We start from the raw sequence: 21,163 nt of genomic DNA on the forward strand, positions 1-21,163 counted from the left end.
TTTTTTAAAACTAGTGACTCGGCAGTGTTTATCTCGTCAAATATAAATTCTCAAATTGATAAAATAACAATTAAAGTGACCTAGTACATACAAATTTTACAAAATTAAAATAAATAAACAAGAATTATTTTTTATTATTTAAATTCAGATTATATTTATAGACAGAGTATTTGATTATATTAATATATGGCAGAAGCTTCCAAGTAAAAAAGAAGATTAGAATGATCCATCTGAACATAAAAAAAAATGAGTAGGGTTTCATATCTTCAATATTAGCCACTTGCACCACTAGTGACATTGACTCTTGCACACCCGACCCTTGACCTCAATATCTCTCACTCGCAAAATTGATCCATTGGGTATCGCTTGCATCCTTAACCCTGATTGCAATCTCAACACATTGTCTAGGCTAGAGAGATAGATTACTCCAACAACTAACTTCGTCGTTAGCCTCTCATTGTCTAAGCTCAATGACAAGTGAAAAAATTTCCTCGTCATAACTTGTTTTTAGTTTTTCTATCCCTACTTTTTCTTTCCAGCTCCTAACAGATCACTTTTTGCAATTGCCTAATGCTTTTCCTTTTCGGATATAATAATATAATATGATTTCCAAACAATGCGCGTGAGACAGTTCGAACAGAATGAACATGACTAGAAAATGGAGGAATCATGGATCACACGCAATGAATAATTGAGTACGATGCTTCACCGGCTACCAAACAACAAAATAGAGCCAGATTGAAAGCTCAAGATGTATTAAAATATACATTTCCAATTCAATTCATGCCAATGGCTGCTGCTTCACAGAAGCCTGACCCCGAGCCTGACACCCACCATGTTTTGGGAGCCCTACACCACAGGAATTCTAGTACTTTGGCTAACTTATGATAGCTATTTCATCCGATAGTAAGCGAAAGAGATTTTTTTAAAAAAAACTTCAATAAAGGTGATAAATTCAAATCCATGTATAACAACAGTGTTAGACAAAGAAAAGAGTTTTAATCATTTCTACAAAAATATTCATTTAACTGAACATCATGCGATGCCAAGATTGGAATTGAATAGTACAGAAATTATTAAATACTTCTCGATGTTACCTTTATTTGACTCTAACAACTGCGTCAGCAAATAGGCGGTCTTTTCAATAATTTGGCCAGAGTTGGTCCCGTCAAATGCATAACAACTGGAGACAAATGTAACAATTTTCAATATCCTGTTGGCTGAGTCGGATGAGTTTTGAGTCAATCCGATGACAAGTGTGAGTGAAATTTATACTGGTGAAAAAGTCGAAAGTAGGGTATGAGATGATCCCTAAAGGTTAAATATTTTGAATGGTTTCTAGATGAGATCTGTTGTTCTCAGTGCTTTTATCCAATCAATTTCCAGTCTGAAATCTCCAGGTCCAGATATAGGAACACGAACATCCCTTTCAGCATTAACGGAAAGAGCCATTGCGACAACTCGCGATGGATTCATCTCCGTCTCTGAACTGATCACACGGCCTTTGTATTTTGCTACATACTGATGTAGAGGGATCTGATAGAGCCAAAAGATCAGAGTTGCAACCCACAGACGACTCAAATCTTAGATCGATGTTATGGTAACAACATTAAAGGAGAAACTTGCCTTTGTGACATGCCATTGGTTCTTGGGAGCATATACAAGAGCTTGCCATGAATTGTCTTCCTGCTGCCCCGGTGTAGTACTTAACCAATTATCTGTATATATCTGCAAATGTAATTTTAAACGGAGGCATGAACTCTATTAAAAATCCAAAAAATCTGGCGTGGGAAATCAAATGAGTGAATAAAGTCAATAGTTGTGTAAATACGCAACATAGAATCTTACAGTAGATATATAGCATCTTCCATCCCCCCGGACTCTCATGGCTAATGTATCATATGACTCCAAGTCAATAAAGCCGTTGAACTGCAGCCAACAGTATTTGCATGAGATTTGCAACTGACAGGTGTTTTCAGATTATTAATCAACAGGGGAAAAAATATCGTTTGACAGGAAACACCGACACTTTATTTAGATCTCCAATGTACATAATAGTAACATGAGAACATTTTAGTCAAGCCATGTTAGCTCCCAGTTCTTCAAGATTTTTAACTCATCCAACTAAGATTTTCAACTACTATTTTAGTTTTTTTTTCTTTCTTTCCTAGCAACCTCACACATTCATTAATAGTTTCTCACACATTCAACTTAACAGTTTCATCTTTGCTACATTAGCATTGGTAAGCCTTGTTTCTTAACCGTCCAACACTCTGTTTATAGAGTACCATGTGCCATGGGCCGTATCACAGACATTTTTTTTTCCTTTTTAGCCTTAGGAAAGCAAAGCTCACACGAGACTCCTGAAGCCCCTCTCTGACTGAACTGCACACACATTCTCAATAGCAAGACAAGATGAAACAAATAAATTAGTCAGAATTGGTTCATCAAATTTCATAAAATACTGAAAAAAATAAAGGCTCATGCACAGCACTATCTTTTCCCTCTTCACCTTAGTTACCTCTCAATAGTAACATAAGGTTAAACAACAAAATTAGTCTGAAATTGGTTCGTCCAAATTCACAAAATAGTAAAAAAAAAGAAAGATTCAAGCAATATCTTTTCCGTCCTCAGCTTAGCTATCATACATGTGGCAGGCAAAGTCTTCAGATGCAAGTCCAATCAAAAGTGTGTCCTTACCTCTAAGGTAACCCAAATGCAAGGAAAATATCAGATTGTCCTCTTGATCTTCCTGAAATGATTTAAACGTTTATAAATTATCTGCCAAATCCTTTTCTCACTCATAACATTTGCAAGCATTTCCTTATAGAACCAAAAGGCAACCATCCTTCTTATCACTTGCAGAAGAGCAAGTCTAGTATCACATTAATGATATCCACGGCCATAGGACTAATTCCAGATGCATATAACAATTCGGTTTTTTGAGCATAAAAAATGACAAATTCAATCATTCAACAGCAAACAGCCAACTATAGCCAAAGAGGAAATACCAGCAGAAGGGATAGGAAAAGAAAGCAATAAAGGATGAGATAAAAAAATAAGAGGGAAAGAGAAGTCTTAGAACCCAAAAAAAAAATGGAAGACAAGAAAAAAGATACTATGTATGACGTCAAGAAAACATGCATATTAACAGTTCTCCAACACGCAATGGGCTAATACTGAATCCATATTAGCAGACACACATAGGAATAATCCACCTGACATATACTGTGCTAAATCAGTCTTATTTCAATTAACAATTCCTATTTAAAATGCATGCTAAAGTTCCAAGATGCCTAGGATTTGATACATCTATAGACATCTGAATGTTATCAGATGCAAATTCTTAATCCATTTTGATTCTCGATGAGATAAAATTACCACCAAACTGAACTTGAAAATATTAATTTGCATTAAGTTAAATGGTTCACCTTTCACAATATGATGCATACAAGTAAAAAAAGGACAGCCCGGTGCACGAAGCTCCCGCCATGCGGGGTCCCGGGGAAGGATCCATTGTACGTAGTCTTACCTTGCTTTTTACAAGAGGTTGTTTCCAGGATTCAAATCCGTGACCTTTTGGTCACATGGCAACAACTTTACCGATGCGCCAAGGCTCCCCTTTTGGTCACATGATGCATACAAGTAATGATACCAAATCTATTATTTGCAAGAAGAAGCCTATGTAATAGAATAGCATCATAAACATAATCCACATTTGTGTTTAGTACATATACCAATGCAGGTTACCTTTTTTGACCGCATTCCACAGAAACCACTGTGTTTCAATTTCCATAAGGACCCCTCAGTTATATCTAATGAAAGATTGCCAGAGAATACACCTTTAATAGAAACAAAAGAAAAAGGTTCAGCACCAGATTGACGAGCGTGTAATCTCATAACTATTATTATTGTTTGCAGTTCAATTATTTGCTTGCAACACTCAGATAAGTATTATGCTTGTAAAATTAAGGCAGTGCAAACAAAATCATAATAGTTACGAAAAAAGGATTATCCCATTTCTAGGTAATAATAGTTATCAGAGAATACTGAGTCAGGAAAAAGAGCAAACTCATTAACACAACCATTAAAAGTTAGTTCATTAATGGTGTAATTCACTTACAATATTAGAGTTATTGTCAGCTTGTGCTTCAAATGCCCTTAAGTAAAATTTTTGAATTTATCTAATTTAACAATTAGGCTTCAAATGCTCTTCAAGTAGACAAGGAGCTGTTAATACAATATTATAACAGCCAAACGAAAGATGACAAGTAACCTAACTAATGTCTTTGGAGTTGGAACATTGTACATACCCAATGACTCAACTCCAGAAAGTAGCCTAAATTTCCATTAACATGTTGCTTCCAGTTTTTTTCTCAAAAACAAATATTAATATGTAAATTTAGACCAGGCTACATGGTGAATCTGAGTCAATAGATAAGATACTGGAATTTTTATTATTAAACAAACAGCAAACCAGCACACTAATTAATGTTACCAACAACATATAAGGTTAGAATGAGACCAAGTAAAAAAAAAATCTAGTTAACGTAACAAAAAGTGATTCAAGGGATTAGCATTGTTTGATAATGATGATAACCAAAAAAGGGCACACAACGACAATATTTCTCTCTCACAATTTATTTCATTGTCAAAATAGTAATTTCACATGTGCACTGAAATACACGTGAACAACAAATTTATAGTCCAAATCAAAACGTTGGCAAAGAAATATCATAAAGATCTAATGCAGGTAAATTATGCTTATAGATTACACAAGAAAACTGAATGCTATCATCTGTACATCACTTCTTTTTTTTTCCTTTTTTCTATTTTTTTTTTAAAAGTTTGTATGGTCAAAGTTGCATTTTGGTGTCTAAACCAATCTGTTCCAGAATCTTGAGAGTAGAAGTTTCTTTCTTTTATCACATGTCTACTTGAGTGGAGGAAACAAGGGAAGAAAGCATCAGTAATGGGTAAGGGAGAAAGGGAAGGAAGGGAGAGGGAAACAGGAAAGAAAGGAAAATGAGTGAACTAATATTTGATTTTATCATTCATTCCTAAGGCATGAAGGGTTAAACTAGTCTTTTTAGTATTTTCCCCCTCTTCTTCAACTCTTTCATCCACTTTGGATGAACCAAGATTGGGGAAAAAATCATCAAATTTAAAATCCCTTCCTTGCCCTTACTTTTCCTTCAATCCAAGTAGAAAATGGAATCTTGCTCTTTTCCTCTTCCTTTTTCCAAAATTGGGGAAAAGATCACCAAATTTAAAATCCCTTCTTTGCCCTTACTTTTCCTCCAATCCAAGTAGAAAATGGAATCTTGCTCTTTTCCTCTTCCTTTTTCCTCTATATGGTTCTTTTCTTCTCATGTAGGCATGAATTACTATCACCCCGTATGATCATGCAATATCTAACTTTCAGCAAGAGAAATAGCATGAAACTTTTTCTTTGACGGACTATTCTTTACTTCCTATTGAGTGAAAAAGGAACCTTTATCTAACACTAAGCCCAGCGCACTTTTGGCTTCATGACTTATCATTCTTTTTCCAACCCCTGTCTTCTTTCCCATACATGCACCAATCAACATCTGGTGTTAGCAAACAAAAATGGTCAGCCTCTATCAGAAAGAGTAGACTAGAGCAGAGAGAAAGGATAGTACTTTTTATTGTTTTTCCTTTCCCTTGTTCTTACCAAATCTATGCATCATATGCAAATAGTTTGACAAATGATTGTTTGGCCCATGAGTTGCAACATTCATGAGAACTACAAAGTGATTTTATCTGCGATTGCGAGAATTAGGAAAATAATATATAAACAATTTATAGGTGGAACTTGGAAACCTTCTCATTCCTCAATACAACAACCAAGTCTTATCCCACTAGGTAGGGTCGGCTATATGAATCCTTTTATGCTATTGAGCTCTATCTCCTACTATCATCATGTATACTTAAATAAATTTTATCTTGTTTTATTGTTGTTAACCAAGTCTTTTTTTATCTTCCTCTTCCTCGTTTGATATGCGTGTTTGTCATAGCTTCACATTACCTAACTGGAGCATTTATTGGTCATCTACGTACATGCTCGTACCATCTTAAACGTGTCTTTCCGAGTTTTTCCTCAATAGATGCAAACTTTCTCTCTAATGCTCTGATTTTTTATTCTGTCTGTCCTCGTATGTCCACACATCAACCTTAATATTCTCATCTCTGCAACTCACATCTTCTGCTCATGTGCTCAAGTACATAGCCCAACATTCAGCTCCGTACAACATAACAAATCTAATTGCGGTTTTGTAGAACTTTTCTTTAAATTTTAGAGGTATTTTACGATTACATAAAACACTCAACGCTCTCCTCCATGTCAACCATCCTGCTTGTATTCTATGTAAGACATCTCTCTCAATTCCTCCATCATTTTGTAAAAATGATCCTAAATATTTAAACCTCTCGATTCTGGGCAACTCGTCATCTTCGATCTTAACAATTGTTTCATTACGTCTAATATTGCTAAACATAAATTTTATATATTTTGTCTTTATTCTACTAAGTCTAAAGTCTTTCCCATCTAGTATTTCCCGTCAAGATTTTAGTTTAGCATTTAGTCCTTCACGTGTTTCATCTACCAAAATAATATCATTTGCAAATAACATGCATCACGGTACTGTGTCTTCAATATGTGAGTGAGTTCGTACATAATTACTAATTAGTGTAAAAAGATAGGGAGTTGATCCTTGATGTAACCCTATCTTTATTGAAAATGCTTCAGTTACTCCACCTAAAGTCTTTACTTTGATCGTTACATCCTCGTACATATCCTTAATTATTTCAATATATGTTACGTTAACACCTCTCTTTTCCAGAATTCTCCATATAATTTCTCTTCGGACTCTATCATAAGCTTTTTCTAAGTCAATGAATATCATATGTAGATCTTATTTTTGCTCTTAATATTTTTCAATTAGTTGTCTAAGAATATGTATAGCTTTTATTATCGCCTTCCAAGCATGAACCCAAATTAATTTTCGATCACCGTGATCTCCTTAATCTTTTTTCTATTCTTTTTTCCAAAGTTTCATGGTATAACTCATTAGTTTAATACTCATATAGTTTGCATAATTTTGTACATCTCTCTTGTTCTTATATAAGGGAACTAGAGTACTTATCCTCCATTGATCATGCAATTTTTTCGGTTTCAATATCATGTTAAATAATTTTATAAGTCATTCAATACCTTATTTCCGTAGACACTTCCATATCTCTATTGAAATATTATCTAGTCCAATGGCTTTTCCATTGTGCATCTCATTTAAAGTTTGTTCTACTTCTAAAGTTTGAATTATAAAAATTTAAATTTCTATACTCATTTAACTTACTTAAATTACCTAAGTTAAATTTGTTACCTAAACCTTCATTAAAAAGTTGATGAAAATACCTCTTTCACCGCTCTTTTATTTCTTCATCGTTTACTAGTACCCTATTATATTCATCTTTAATACATTTTATTTGGATAAGATCTCTTGTCTTCCTTTGTCTCACTTTAGCTATTCTATAAATGTCTCTTTCCCTTTCTTTTGTATCCAATTTTTGATATAATCGTTCAAAATTTTCATTTTTTGCTTCATTCACTACTTTCTTAGCCTCTTACTTGGCTATTGTATATTTTTTAAAAATTTTTGCATTTTTATAAATATATAATTCCTTATATGCTGTTTATTTTTCCTTCACTTTCTCTTGTACTTTCTCATTCTACCACCAAGATTCCTTAATTGTGCATGTCCCTTTGACTCACCGAGTACACTCTTAGCTACTATTTTCAACTTTGATACCATCTTATCCCATGTCGTATTGGAGTCACCATATATTTCACCTAATATTTGTACTTCTACCTTCTCCTTAAATATATTTTATTTTTCATCCTTTAGCTTCCACAACTTAATTTTAAGAGTCGTATATATTTTCTTTCGATTGATATTATGCTTGAGACATATATCCAATACTACTAACCTATGCTAGGTGATCCTGTCCGAACGGCTGACTCAACGGACGCTGGGCACGTGGCGCTCTCCGGTTGCTGATGTGGGTCTTCGACTGGTCATACGAAGCTCCGGCGACCCTACACAGAAGTCGGGCCGGGAAGGGGTTCCCGGCGGCAACCCTCCGACGCTCAAGTCAGGCAAGCAAGCGGTAAAGAAAGGGGCTCCAAAGCTTGTAGAATGCGTACCTCCGGCGAAGTCTGCGGCTCTTTATATAGAGCGGTGAAAGAGCCTCTACACGTCCACCGAGGTCCGTACGTGTCCGTAGCCCATACCTCGGTATGTGTGTGTCAGAAAGCTTACCTAACGCCATACTGCAACAGTCCCATCGCACCTTCGATGGGACAACAGAACACCTTGTTGTCAGGTTTAGAGTATGGCCTAGCCATAGGACTTGACGGCTGTCAGAAGATGTTCCTATCCTTCATCCACCGCCCGACCGGGACGTCCGTCCGGACGGCCGACGCGAAGAGCGTCGTCCGGACGGCTTTAATTCCCTGCGCCGGCCGGCCGGAGCGCCCATTATGTCGTGGCTTCTCTTAGGCCTTCCGTTCGGTCATTATTTACTATTTCATTGAGCGTCGGAACCCCGACCCCTGTCAGGGCGTCTTTCACGGCAAACCGATCGGCTCGCCCTCCTCTCGAGGTCCGGTCGGCTCACCATTCTTCGACGGACCACCCGGCCCTCGACCTCCACGCGGCGTTGACCCCTCGTTAGGGGTCCCGTCTTACCACCGGATCACTTGCCTTCCCCTCGAGTCTAGTCGAAGGAGGCGAAGTCCGACCGACCGGACTGCCGATCCGACCGAGCAATGATCGCTGCATTGGGCCGCTCGGCCAGGATAAGGATGCTCGTCCGTTCGGCGGTATCTCGTCCGTGCCTTGGTTTTCTTGAATCCACGTCCGACGCTCTCCCCTACTATCCATCACGTGCGCTGCGCAACTCATTAACGCGCCGATATCCCGCTACCACGTGACGATCGTCGTTTGTCGGTATATGGCGGTGGCGTACTCACGATGGACGGTAGTCGTTTGAAATGAGCAGTGGATGATGACCTCGTTATCAACGACCTGGATCGGACGGTGGAGGTTGCTCCCGGGCGGCGATATAAAGCCCACGACTCTGTTTCCGCCGCATTGTTGCTTCATCTCGTTTTTTTCTCCGTCGACCTCGCCCCTCAACTCTTCGGCAACCCCCAGGCCCCCGTCGATCATCTTTCTTGCTCGTAAGACCCTCTTTCTGTTAATCGTTTCCTTCAGTCGGTTTTCCTCCATTCCTTGCTTGAACCTTCCCTTTTGGTCCCGCATTCCTGTCTTTCGATCATGACTAGTACTTCGCAGTCAACCGGCGGTGCTCCGGGTCTTTGGTATTCGACCATGGAAAGCCGGTTCGACGAGGAGGATGCCTTGCGCCTCACTCGAACCTATGACCTGCCGACCGACCACCAAATAGTGTTAGCCACACCGGCCGATCGGCCTCATGAACCGCCGCCCGGCACCGTTCTTTTCTTCCGAGACCAATTTCTGGCCGGACTGCGTTTTCCACCCCACAAGTTTTTCTTACAAGTTTGCAATTATTTTCGCATTCCGCTCGGCCAGGTAGTTCCCAACTCTATCAGGCTGCTGAGCGGAGTGATAGTTTTGTTCAAACTGAACGGCATCCCCTTAGACCCAAAAATTTTCCACTACTTCTACAATCCCAAGCAGGCCGAGTGGGGCACTTTTGTTTTTCAATCTAGGATAGGTTTCGTCCTCTTCGATAGCATGCCGAGCTCCAACAAACATTGGAAGGAGCACTTTTTCTATATACGTTTTCCCGAACGGCCAACCTTTCGTACCAAGTGGCAAATTTAGAGGCGACGCGGCCTACCTTCATGCAGCCGAACGGCTAGTTGGCCAGCGCTATCATATTGACAAGCTACTCCTCCCGGGAGTAATGCACATATTCGGCTTGTCCTCTACCACAGCCGATCTGCCCTGCAGCATGAGTAAGTTCCCTTATCTTACCGTTTGTTTTGTTCTAATTGATTTATTTTTTGCTTCTGCAGCTGAAGTCATGTGGCGCACCAAGGCAACCGAAAAGCTCAAATTGAAAGCCACTCAGATTGAGGCGGTGACGAACAAGGAGGTCGCCGAGCGGGGCCTTGGTCCAGCCGCTCCGACCGGCGAGTTAGGCGAGGGGACTCGGGATGCCCCTGAAGCCTTAGCAGCTACTACCTCTCAAGAGGAGGCAGCGGGCGGCACAGATCCTTCTACCCAAGCCGAGGTGGAGGGCCGTTTAGCCGACGATGTTCCGTTAGTCACTCGGAAGCGCCGACGACCGGAATCTGCGTCTGCCTCCACTCCACTTGATGAACCACAGCCCGAGCGGAGCGCGGATGCTCCGGTATTGTCCGGGACGGTTTCCCTCGAGAGCACTCCGACCCCACATGGCTCTCCGAGGGCTAGCTCTGAGGTGCCGCCATCCAGCCCTTCTAGAACTCTGCGCCGTATCAGGCGTTTGGGCGAGCTTCCTCCTCGTCCACCGGTAAGGCCGATGCCTCTCAGAGCGAGTCGAGCGGCTCGAATTTAATTAAGACCGTTTTGCGCCTCCCCTCAGAGGAATACATGGCTACTGCTGATCGGCCAGTGGTCCCCGAGCAACAGATCACCTTGACGGACCCTCTTGCAAAAGCTTGGGAGGACGCTCGGCGCCGCATAAAAGCGATGACTCCCGGGTAGCTCGGCGACAGCAACCTCCAACAGGCCACCGGGGTATGCTCTTCTTCTTTATTTGTGTAATTGAATTAAGTTGTTAACCTATTCACCTTTGCTCGTAGAACTGGGTGGAGCAGATTGCCATTAGCAATCGGTTGGCCGAGCTAGAGGATGAACTGAGAAAACTTAAAGCCGCCAGGGACAATCAACAATCGACGGCCGCTCTGGAGAAGGCCAAAAAATCACTGGAAGCCAAACGGAAAAGGGCTTCCGATCTGGCGAGCAAGGTCGTTCGGCTTGAGGCGATGATCAAGCAACGAGATAAGGAGATCAAGACGGTGACCACCCGGAAGCGCCAGGCCATCGATGATATGGACCGGATGAAGGTGGAGATCCGAGGGCTGGAGCAACGCATCAAGGATCTGGATGCTCTGCTGGCTACCGAGAAGGAGAGCCGCTCGGCCGATCTCCAAAGATTTGATGGAGACTTGAAGGATCTCCAAGCCGCCAGCGACGCTGCCCACGCCGCTCTCAAAGAATATCAAGAGGGGGAGTCGGCCCGTTCTGACGAAGTGAGGAAGGCGTATCTCCGCTCGGAAGATTTCGGAGAGAAGTTTACCGACAAGATATCCCTCACTTTCGAAGAAGCGATCAAGGCGGCGGTGGATTACCTGAAGACCAAGGGCCACCTGCCCGCCGAGCTAGCCATTCCCCCCGAGGACCTCGCGACCGTGATGGGCGCCATCCCTGACACTCTTTTTAACTTTGACGCGTGATAAGCGTTTTTTCTTTTTTGTATTCCAGCCGTTCGGCCCAACTTATTTCTGTAATAACTTTTTTGGTTAGCCTTGTGCTTAATAGATAATCTTTTCTTTTCCTTCAGTTTTTGTTTTGGCAAGAAATTTTCCTCTCGTCATAACTAAAGTGTTCTGTAAAACTCCTCCGCTCGGCACTACGCTCCGTCAGACAAGTCGGTTGTCTTTAATGCCTTTCATTATGCGACTGAGTAGCCGCTCGGCGCGCGAACGACACTCGTTCACTTGCTGGCATTTTTAATTCCGCTTAACCATTTTTTGCTTCGAGCCTTACCTCAAAGGGGTTTTCGCTAGATTTTCGCATGCGAGCCGCTCGGACGTTTATAGACGCCGGCTCGTCTCTCGATATTTAACGTCGGAGCTCGACGGTCTTCCGCTACGTTTATAGACGTCGGCTCGTCTCTCGATTTTTAACGTCGGAGCTCGACGGTCTTCCGCTCGGACGTTTATAGACGTCGGCTCGTCTCTCGATTTTTAACGTCGGAGCTCGACGGTCTTCCGCTCGGACGTTTATAGACGCCGGCTCGTCTCTCGATTTTTAACGTCGGAGCTCGACGGTCTTCCGCTCGGACGTTTATAGACGCCGGCTCATCTCTCGATATTTAACGTCGGAGCTCGACGGTCTTCCGCTCGGACGTTTATAGACGCCGGCTCGTCTCTCGATATTTAACGTCGGAGCTCAACGGCCTTTACGGCTAACTTCGACACTGCCGATCGGCAGAACCCTTGGCAATCCTTTGAATTAATTTTGCTTCCTGCATTACAAGGACACGGGCGACTAACATATACAAAAATGATTTACATTCGTGCACCTTTCACCCCGCTCGATAAGGCTGGAGATGATTCGCACTCCACGGTCGATCCAGCTGCCGCCCGTCTTCATCCTCCAAATAATAAGCTCCCGAGCGGAGCTTTTCAATAACCTTGAAGGGGCCTGCCCAAGGAGCTTCAAGTTTGCCGACGTCGCCGACCGGCTTGATTTTCTTCCAGACAAGATCGCCGACCTGGAATGATCTGGGGATTACGCGGCGGTTGTAGTTTTGCTTCATCCGCTGCCGGTATGCCATTAGCCGAACGGCTGCCTTGGCTCGCTCCTCGTCGACCAAATCTAGCTCCATGTTCCTCCATTCGGCGTTGCCATCATCATAACTCTGGATCCGGACGGACTCAACGCCAACTTCGACCGGAATGACCGCCTCACCGCCATACACCAAATGGAACGGCGTGACGCCCGTCCCTTCCTTCGGCGTCGTTCGGATGGCCCATAAGACGCCCGGCACTTCATCTGGCCAACTTCCCCCCAAATGGTTGAGCCGAGCGAGCAAAATACGAAGAATTTCCCGATTGGCTACTTCGGCTTGACCGTTGCTCTGGGGATAAGCCATGGATGTGAAGTGTTGCTCGATGCCGTAGCTTTTGCACCACTCCTCTAGCACCTTCCCTGTGAACTGCCGCCCATTATCGGAAACCAATCGGCGAGGGATGCCGAACCGACAGATGATGTGTTGCCAGATGAATTTTTTGACCATTTGCTCGGTGATCTTTGCCAGCGGCTCGACCTCCACCCACTTGAAAAAATAATCCACCGCCACTAGCAAAAATTTCCTCTGCCCGGTCGCCATCGGAAATGGACCGACAATATCCATTCCCCATTGGTCGAACGGACAGGAAACGGTTGATGCCTTCATTTCCTCGGCCGGTCGGTGGTTGAAGTTATGGTACTTCTGACATGAAAGGCACGTCGACACGGTCCGAGCGGCGTCTGCTTGTAAAGTCGGCCAAAAGTACCCGGCCTGTATCTAATGATCGTCCGCCCGGATGCCCTCCGCACGATCCTTGATGTACCTCTTGGAGGATGTAAGCCGAGTCTTCCGAGCTCACGCATTTCAACAGCGGGCGAGAGAAAGCCTTCTTATAAAGCTGATCGCCGATGAGTGTGAACCGACCGGTCCTCCTTCTCAACAGCTGGGCTTCGTTCCGGTCGGACGGTGTGGCTCCCGAGCGGAGGAACTCTATGATGGGTGTCTGCCAGTCGCTTGGAAATGTGAGGCCTTCCATCCGGTCGACGTGCGCCACCAACAATACTTTTTCAATTGATTGCTGAATGGCGACCGGCGTTATTAAGCTCGCGAGTTTGGCTAACTCATCGGCTGCTTGATTTTCTGCTCTGGGTATCTTCTGGACAATAACTTCTCTAAAATCAGCTTTGAGCTTCTCGAAGGCTTCAGCGTAGAGCTTGAGCCGAGCACTATTGATTTCGAAGGTACCAGAGAGCTGCTGAGCGGCCAACTGTGAATCCGAGTGAATTGTTACCCGACCGGCTCCCACATGCCGAGCTGCCTGCAAGACGGCTATGAGGACCTCATACTCTGCTTCATTGTTGGTTGCTTTATAATCCAGCCGGACGGATAAGTGCATCTTTTCTTCTTGAGGGGAGAGTAACAATATTCCAATACCGCTTCCGAGCCGAGTGGACGACCCATCCACATATATTCTCCACATAGCTTCCGGCTCCGGCCTTTGCATCGCATGTGTTGATCACCAGGGGCTGATATTGGATATCAAATTCACTTAACTCCGTCGTCATTTGATGAGCCGTCCGGATGCCTCCGGGTTTAGCAGAACTCGGCAAGCGGACTATTGGTTTTGACAATGATGGTATGCCCTAGTAGGCGCCGAGCGGCGAGGACCAGAGCGAAGGCTAGCTTTCGAGCCCAGTGTAACGAGATTCACATCTTTAAAATGTGACTAAGGAAATACACTGTTCTTCACCCTGCCTCACTAAAGCCGAGCCGATTGCATACTCGGTTGAAGACAAGTGGCTCGCCCGCATTGGCTTAGCTAATACCGGAGAGAGTTCAGATATGCCTTTAAATCTTGAACGCCCGGTCGCGTTCTTCGTCCAGTGAAATTTTGTAGCCTTGCGAAGATCTTGAAAACGGAAGGCTCGGTGGCGCTGAGATGAATCTGACAGAGCGGTTATCCGGCCCAAACAGACTTCCCTCAGATTTCTGGAGGCGTATCTTATAGAGCTTTCACCTTGTTGGGATTTGCACTATGTACCCCAGAAGCGCCTCCTTTTGCTCCGAACAGCACTTCGGGATTTAGCTTGATTTGCGCAGCGTTCGGAAGGTTTCCTCCATGTCTCTGAAGAGATCGGCCGGACTTTATGAGAATGTCGTCCACATAAACTTCTAGATTCCACCCGATCCGCTCTCCGAATACTTTATTCATCAAGCGACGATATGTGGCCCCCGTTCTTCAATCCGATCGGCATCACATTATAGCAATAAGTCCGTCACGGTCGACTTTTCCCGATCTTCTCGAAGCGGCGACTGGTGAGATAGCCCGGTAGGCCGAGCATGATTAATTCAGTAAAAGTCCACCAGTGATCTATCCGGCAGAGGATAAAATCTTTCTGCAAGCTTTGTTGAGATCCCGAAAATCTACGATACTCTCCACTTGTCCGGCTCGAGACTAATACAACGTTAGCCAACCAGCTCGGGAACGCGTATATGGTCGGCTTCCTGAAGCTTTTCCACCTCCGCCGGATGATGACATTCGCTCAAATCTCTTTTCTCCGCTTATCACCGAGTCCGGACATGAACTCAGGTCTTCTGCTAGGTAAAATCTCATGTATCGACGAGACGAAGACATCATGATTTCTTCTGAGGCATCGGATCAATTCTTCTTTCTGCTTCTCTTCCATCGGACGCTATAAAGGTTGTGGCCTCCGCTCGGGTTGGATGAATCTGCACTTCTCTTTTCTTCATAAATTAAAGAGGGTGGCTTTTCGGTGATGGCGTTGATCCGTCTTCCGAGCGGAATTGGCCTCTGCCCGGACCATCTCGATGTAGCATCACCGAGTCGCTAGTTGATCTCCCGCACTTCTCCCACTTTGTCCTCCACGGAACTTGATCTTCTGATGGAAGGTCGAGACGACCGCTCGGAATTCGCCGACCCCAAAATGACGTTGTAGGATGAGAGAGCTCGACCACCACGAAGTTTGTTGTCCGTGTCCTCCCGAGCGGCTCTTCTCCCGCTGAGGTAGTCACCGGATCCGTCCGATGAACTTCATATCTGTGAAACCCGTAGAGCGGGTTATCGTGGCAACGGCTCGATCAATTTGCACCGTGATCGAACACCTTCTTGAATATGATGTTGATCGAGCTCCCCGTGTCAACAAATACACGGTGAATAGTGTAATCACATACCGCTTTGATGAGCAAGAGCATCGTCGGGTACTTAACTCCTTCCAGTCCTCGGGCCCAAACTAATTTCTGGTCCTTCGCTTGCCATGACCGCATGAATCTGAGTCACGGACGCCGCTTTTCCGCTCGATTGAGTCTCCGGCCGCCCACCAAAGAATAACGTTGATTTAGAAGTATTGCTATTTTCCTCTTCCCGAGCGGACGGTCCGAGACCGTTCTCTGACGCCCGCGATTCCCCGCTGAGAACGACGCCCGGGAATCCGTCATTGTTGTCATCACCGTCCGATCGGCCATGAATTCTCTCGCCATCGAAGGCGACTGCCGTCGATTCGGCGGTACGGACGAGCCACGAAGGAAGACTTCAATCCTTGTGTTTGCGTGATCCGGTGGAAGGAGCGAACATCGTGTCCATTTCTTCTTTGGCTTGGGCGGCTACCTCGCACGTGGGGCCCGGCAGGGGATCGGAATTGCCTACCGTCCTCCAGCGGTGATGTGGCGTGTGGTTTCATCGTGGGAGGAGCCCTCTCATTGAGTTTTTCTTTTTCCCAGCCAGGCTCTTTCACGCTGATATATTCGTTCGCCTGTAGCATATGATCGTAGTCTCGGGCGGCTTTCGACGAGCGATCGAAAAATCCCCATCCACCAGCCTCGAAGGCATTCATCACGGTTTAGGTGGCGTTGGAATGTCCATCGCCACTGGTCGAACCGACGTAGGCTCAAGCGATTCACGGCCTCTTGTTTGACGGCCAGCTCACTGCTTTTTGATAGCGACCGCTTGCAAACGATGGAGGAAGGCCGTTCAAGTCCTTAAAGCTCATGTGATGGATCCGTCTGCCCTCCGAACCACCGCCGAGCCGCTCCTAGAGAGTGGTAAAAAACTCAGACTTTACTCCATCCGTATCACGGAGAGTGGGCATATCGAACTTACCCACGATCATCCGGCTCATTGTCTCATCAGACTCGATCGTCGGAGGCACGTAGTGCTGCAGAGGGTCTTGTAGAATAGCCTCCGAAAATCGCGATTGATCCGCCGGAGAGGCGCCCACCGGGCTTTCCCTTCGTTGTCTCGCCTCGTATTTCATCCAAGACGATCCCTTCTCGATTAGTCACAGCCTTGGAGTGCGGAAGAGAGCCCATGGAATGGTACCGTCACGGTGGTGCTTCCGCCGCCACCGTGACACCGACGCTGTTGCCCGCCGCCTACCGCTTCTGTTTTGCTCCACGAGCTCACGCCCTCATCTCGATCGAGCGCCGAGTTCCTCGCTCGAAAGCGCCACCACGTGTTGTCATCCACCTCGCCCATTGTTCCTGCTCGGACGCAGAGCGCCCACGACGGCGCCAAATCGATCCCGTCCGAACGGCCGACTCAACGGACGCCGGGCACGCGCGCCTCCGGTTCTTGATGTGGGTCTTCGATCGGTCGTCTGAAGCTCCGACCAAGACAGAAGTCGGGCCGGAAGAGGTTCCCATGCGACCCTCCGACGCCAAGTCGCAAGCAAGCAGAAGAAAGGGCCCAAAGTCAGAGAACGCTGCATCCTCCGGGTCTGCGGCTCTTTATATGAGCGGTGAAAGAGCCTCTACACGCCCACCGAGGTGCGTCGTGTCCGCAACCCATACCCTATGTGTGTGTCGAAAGCTTACCCGACGTCATATCGCAATCCCCATCGCTCACGGGACAACAGAACACCTTGTTGTCAGGTTTAGAGTATGGCCTAGCCATAGGACTTGACGGTTGTCAGAAGATGTTCCTATCCTTCATCCACCGCCCGACCGGGACGTCCGTCCGGACGGCCGACGCGAAGAGCGTCGTCCGGACGGCTTTAATTCCCTGCGCCGGCCGGCCGGAGCGCCCATTATGTCGTGGCTTCTCTTAGGCCTTCTGTTCGGTCATTATTTACTATTTCATTGAGCGTCGGAACCCCGACCCCTGTCAGGGCGTCTTTTACTATCAGACGTTTACGGGCAGACCGATCGGCCTGCCCTCTTCTCATGCGTCCGGTCAGCTCATCCTTCTTCGACAGACCACCTGGCCCTTTGACCTCCACGTGGCGTTGACCCCTCGTTAGGGGGTCCCGGGCTCTTACCACCGGATCACTAGGTAATTAGGCTTTCTCCCGAGATGACCTTGAAATCTTTACAAATCTTTCTATCTTTTTTCCTACCTATAAGAAAGTCAATTTGTGATTTATTATTTCCACTCTTGAACGTGACTAAGTGTTCTTCTCTTTTCTTAAAAAACGTATTAGCTAATATAATGTCATATACTATCGCAAAATATAATATAGTTTTCCCTTTTTAATTTCTCGTTCCAAACTCATAACCCCCATGTACCCTCTCATATTCCTTATTTTTCACTCAAACATACCGATTTAGATCACCTCCTATTAAAATCATTTCATTTGGCGGAATGTTTTATGATATTTCATCTCATCCCAAAACCTTGATTTGGTAGCTTCATCTAATCCTACTTGCGGTGCATATACGCTAATTATATTCATACTTTTTTTCATCACTATTATCTTAAGGACTATAATTTTATCCCCTTTTCTAACTACTATAACTTCATCCTTTAACAAACTATTATAACAATGCTCACTCCATTTCTTGCTTTACTCTTTCCTATGTATCATAACTTAAAACCTGAGTTCTCTATCATCTTTACCTTCTCGCCTACCCATTTTATATGTTATACACAAAAAATACTAATTCCTCTCCTAATCATCATATCTACTACCTAGGGGTGGCAATTCGGTTCGGGTTCGGGTTGACAGGTTCGGGTTGACAGGTTGGCGGGTTGGCAAATGACAACCTGAACCCGACCTGATTATTAATTCGGGTCAAAATATTCAACTTGAACCTGATCTGTTTATTTGCACTTGACCCGAACCCGACCCGTTTGACCCGTTTGACCCGTTTAACCCGTTTAACTCGTTCGACCCGTTTGACCCGTTTAACCTGTTTGACCCGTTTGACCCGAATATGACCTGAATTTATTAAATAAAATTTGTATATTTAATTAAAAATTAAAAATAACATTTATCTACACAAATTGAAAATTCATATCATAAATGATAAGCCATAGCAACATTGCAATCATTAGCATAACATATCTCTATGTTTAGGGTTTTTAACTTTTTTAAATTTGTAATTTTAGTTTAAATTTATAATTATTTATAAACGGGTTCGCGGGTTGTAATTGGGTCATTTCAGGTTGACCCGAACCTGACCTGTTTATTAATTGGGTCAAATGGGTCGACCCGATTTCGACCCGAATCCGAAACTACCCAACCCTAACCTGATTTTTTCATGTTCGGTTCGGGTCGTGTTTTCGTGTCGGGTCAAAAATTGCCACCCCTACTACTACCTCCATTGATTTACTAGTGAGAGTTCCCATATTTCATGTTTCAAATCTTAAGTTATTAGTTTTCCTATCATATTTGTTCTTATCCAACATATGTGAGAGCTCTTGCCTATTTAACACTACATCGAAGTTCTCATGGAGATGTAGTAGTCATTGTCAATACGCTATAGTCGGACTCTGCAACGCGAACTCTTGCATATTTAGCACCTCACCTGAGTTCTTGAGATGTAGCGATCCTTGCCGAAACGTTACAGTCGGACCCTGCAATGCGTTCCTTCTAGGAACAACCTAGCATTAGCACAATAGTTTAATAGACTCATTCATAGAACATTTGTTATAGTTTTAACGCTAGCTGGCAACCAAACACAACCCTCCTTTATCCGGGCTTGGTACCGGCCATGACTGGTTCGTCATGGGCGGAGCCTCAATCAATAAGCTAAATATCAGTTTCAAGTAATCCATCGTAGTGATTAGATCAACAGTATTAAATTAATCAATCATCAAATCTGTATGAGACATGTTACAAAGGCATGGATTTTGTTACAGAAATGAACATAGCACTTGCAGCAAACTATAATACTAGAATGATAGGCATGTATAAGAAAGTAAAGAACCATACCACTACTAGAATGATAGGCATGTATAAGAAAGTAAAGAACCATACCACTTAGTACCTCATTACTACCAACATCAGTGATCTCCAAAGAAGCTGTAGACAAGCCTCCAAATTCTGAGTCAGAATGCAAGTGCCACCTCTTCAATTCCTCTTTTGAATTGAAGTTGAACACAAATTTTTCACTTGGCGGCATTAAATCTTCTACATTCCAAGCCAGTGCTGTAACATGGAAATACATGAAGAGAAAAATATTACATCAATATCTAACACAGAATTCCCTTTTAGCAACCTTTTCTTTAAAAAATGCAATCAAGTAGCACATTTGGTATTTTGAAGATCCAGGTTGTTTATTATGCCTAATTCATTTTCCAGAAACATTGTAAATCTCAACAAGCAATATTGTCACACTGTAACTAGATAGAGCACTTTTTTCATCAAGCATAAAAGAAGCAAACAAGCATAATATGATTTCCTGCAAATCAGTTGTGAACTTATCAACCTCTTCATATTAGATACTACAAACTTCCACACAGCGTCAAAAGGTATTTTCATGTTCGAATTTATGAAGGTTCCTCTAATAACTATAAAAATGTAGATAGTAGCGCATAAGTTCAAACATTTGGTCAATTGGAAAGACACCAATCCAAAAAAATCACGACTTTGAATTCCTACAGAAGGGACAAAAGAACATAAGATTGAAGTTCAGTAGACTAATAGAAAAACACCACATTCACACACCATTCAAACAACCCAATGGACAAGTGATGCAGTCTAACTGGAAATGTCAACGACTATAAATTCCTAGCACTCCAACCCATCTTCTAGCCTTCACCTTACGGAAGGAATAGAATTATAGCTCAGGGTACAAAAATTGATGCTGAAACCTTCAAAGCAACGATGGAAAGACTATCGACATACTGAAACCTAGATCGGGACAGATCAATGAAAGACGCTTGCCCTAGATAAACTGAAACCTAGATCGGGACAGATCAATGAAAGACACTTGCCCTAAAGGAGACGGCCATAACATGCAAAAGACGTTCAGGAGAGCGATCGATAAGACGGGAGTACCTCGCTTGGTAGCGGCGATTGACGCTTGCAGGAGAGAACGGAATCTGGACATGGATCGGGCTGGAGAGAAGCAACCTGAGAGGGGAGATAGCCGCGTGGAGGTTGAGTTCGAGTGTTATCGGACAGGCGGCGGCGACACGATGAGATGTGAGCCGTCCGATAAGACGATGGCAGCCATTGGATATTCCATTCTGTTACGTCGGACTTAATTATTTAATAATCGCATTTTAATTAAATTTAGATTTATTTAAATTTAAATGAAAATTTGCTAAGCAATTTTGGTCACCCTATAATAATTTTAATTAAAATTATTCTAATTAGAATATTAGTTTTAATTTAAAATTATTTGATCATTT

At 43.8% G+C, this 21,163-nt stretch overlaps 1 protein-coding gene across 2 annotated transcripts; it reads right to left on the reverse strand.

Moving 5' to 3' along the window:
• Positions 1-1,073: 1,073 nt before the first annotated feature.
• LOC122002561 (probable complex I intermediate-associated protein 30) lies at positions 1,074-20,922 on the reverse strand. 2 transcript variants are annotated; one of them, XM_042557769.1, is made up of 6 exons: positions 20,808-20,922; positions 19,785-19,955; positions 3,751-3,842; positions 1,849-1,929; positions 1,627-1,728; positions 1,074-1,536 (listed from the first exon to the last, which is right to left on the reverse strand). In XM_042557769.1, the coding sequence occupies exons 1-6, from the start codon at positions 20,857-20,859 to the stop codon at positions 1,339-1,341; spliced, it is 696 nt and encodes a 231-aa protein (XP_042413703.1). In that variant the 5' UTR covers positions 20,860-20,922; the 3' UTR covers positions 1,074-1,338. The 2 variants fall into 2 exon arrangements, with proteins under 2 accessions (XP_042413703.1, XP_042413704.1); XM_042557770.1 differs by lacking the exon at positions 3,751-3,842 and having other exon boundaries at positions 19,795-19,955.
• Between the last annotated feature and the right edge of the window lie 241 nt (positions 20,923-21,163).

This window comes from Zingiber officinale, chromosome 7A (genome assembly GCF_018446385.1).
Source record: "Zingiber officinale cultivar Zhangliang chromosome 7A, Zo_v1.1, whole genome shotgun sequence".
NCBI classification, from domain to species: domain Eukaryota; kingdom Viridiplantae; phylum Streptophyta; class Magnoliopsida; order Zingiberales; family Zingiberaceae; genus Zingiber; species Zingiber officinale.

Bases quoted from the DNA above. Each gene is read 5' to 3' on its own strand.
- LOC122002561 (XM_042557769.1), bottom strand. From the start codon at position 20,859: ATGTCCAGATTCCGTTCTCTCCTGCAAGCGTCAATCGCCGCTACCAAG. The intron at 1,930-3,750 runs GTAACCTGCATT...TGTTGGCTGCAG, and splicing joins GTGGAATGCGGTCAAAAAAG to TTCAACGGCTTTATTGACTT. The intron at 1,729-1,848 runs GTAAGATTCTAT...TTACATTTGCAG, and splicing joins GAAGATGCTATATATCTACT to ATATATACAGATAATTGGTT.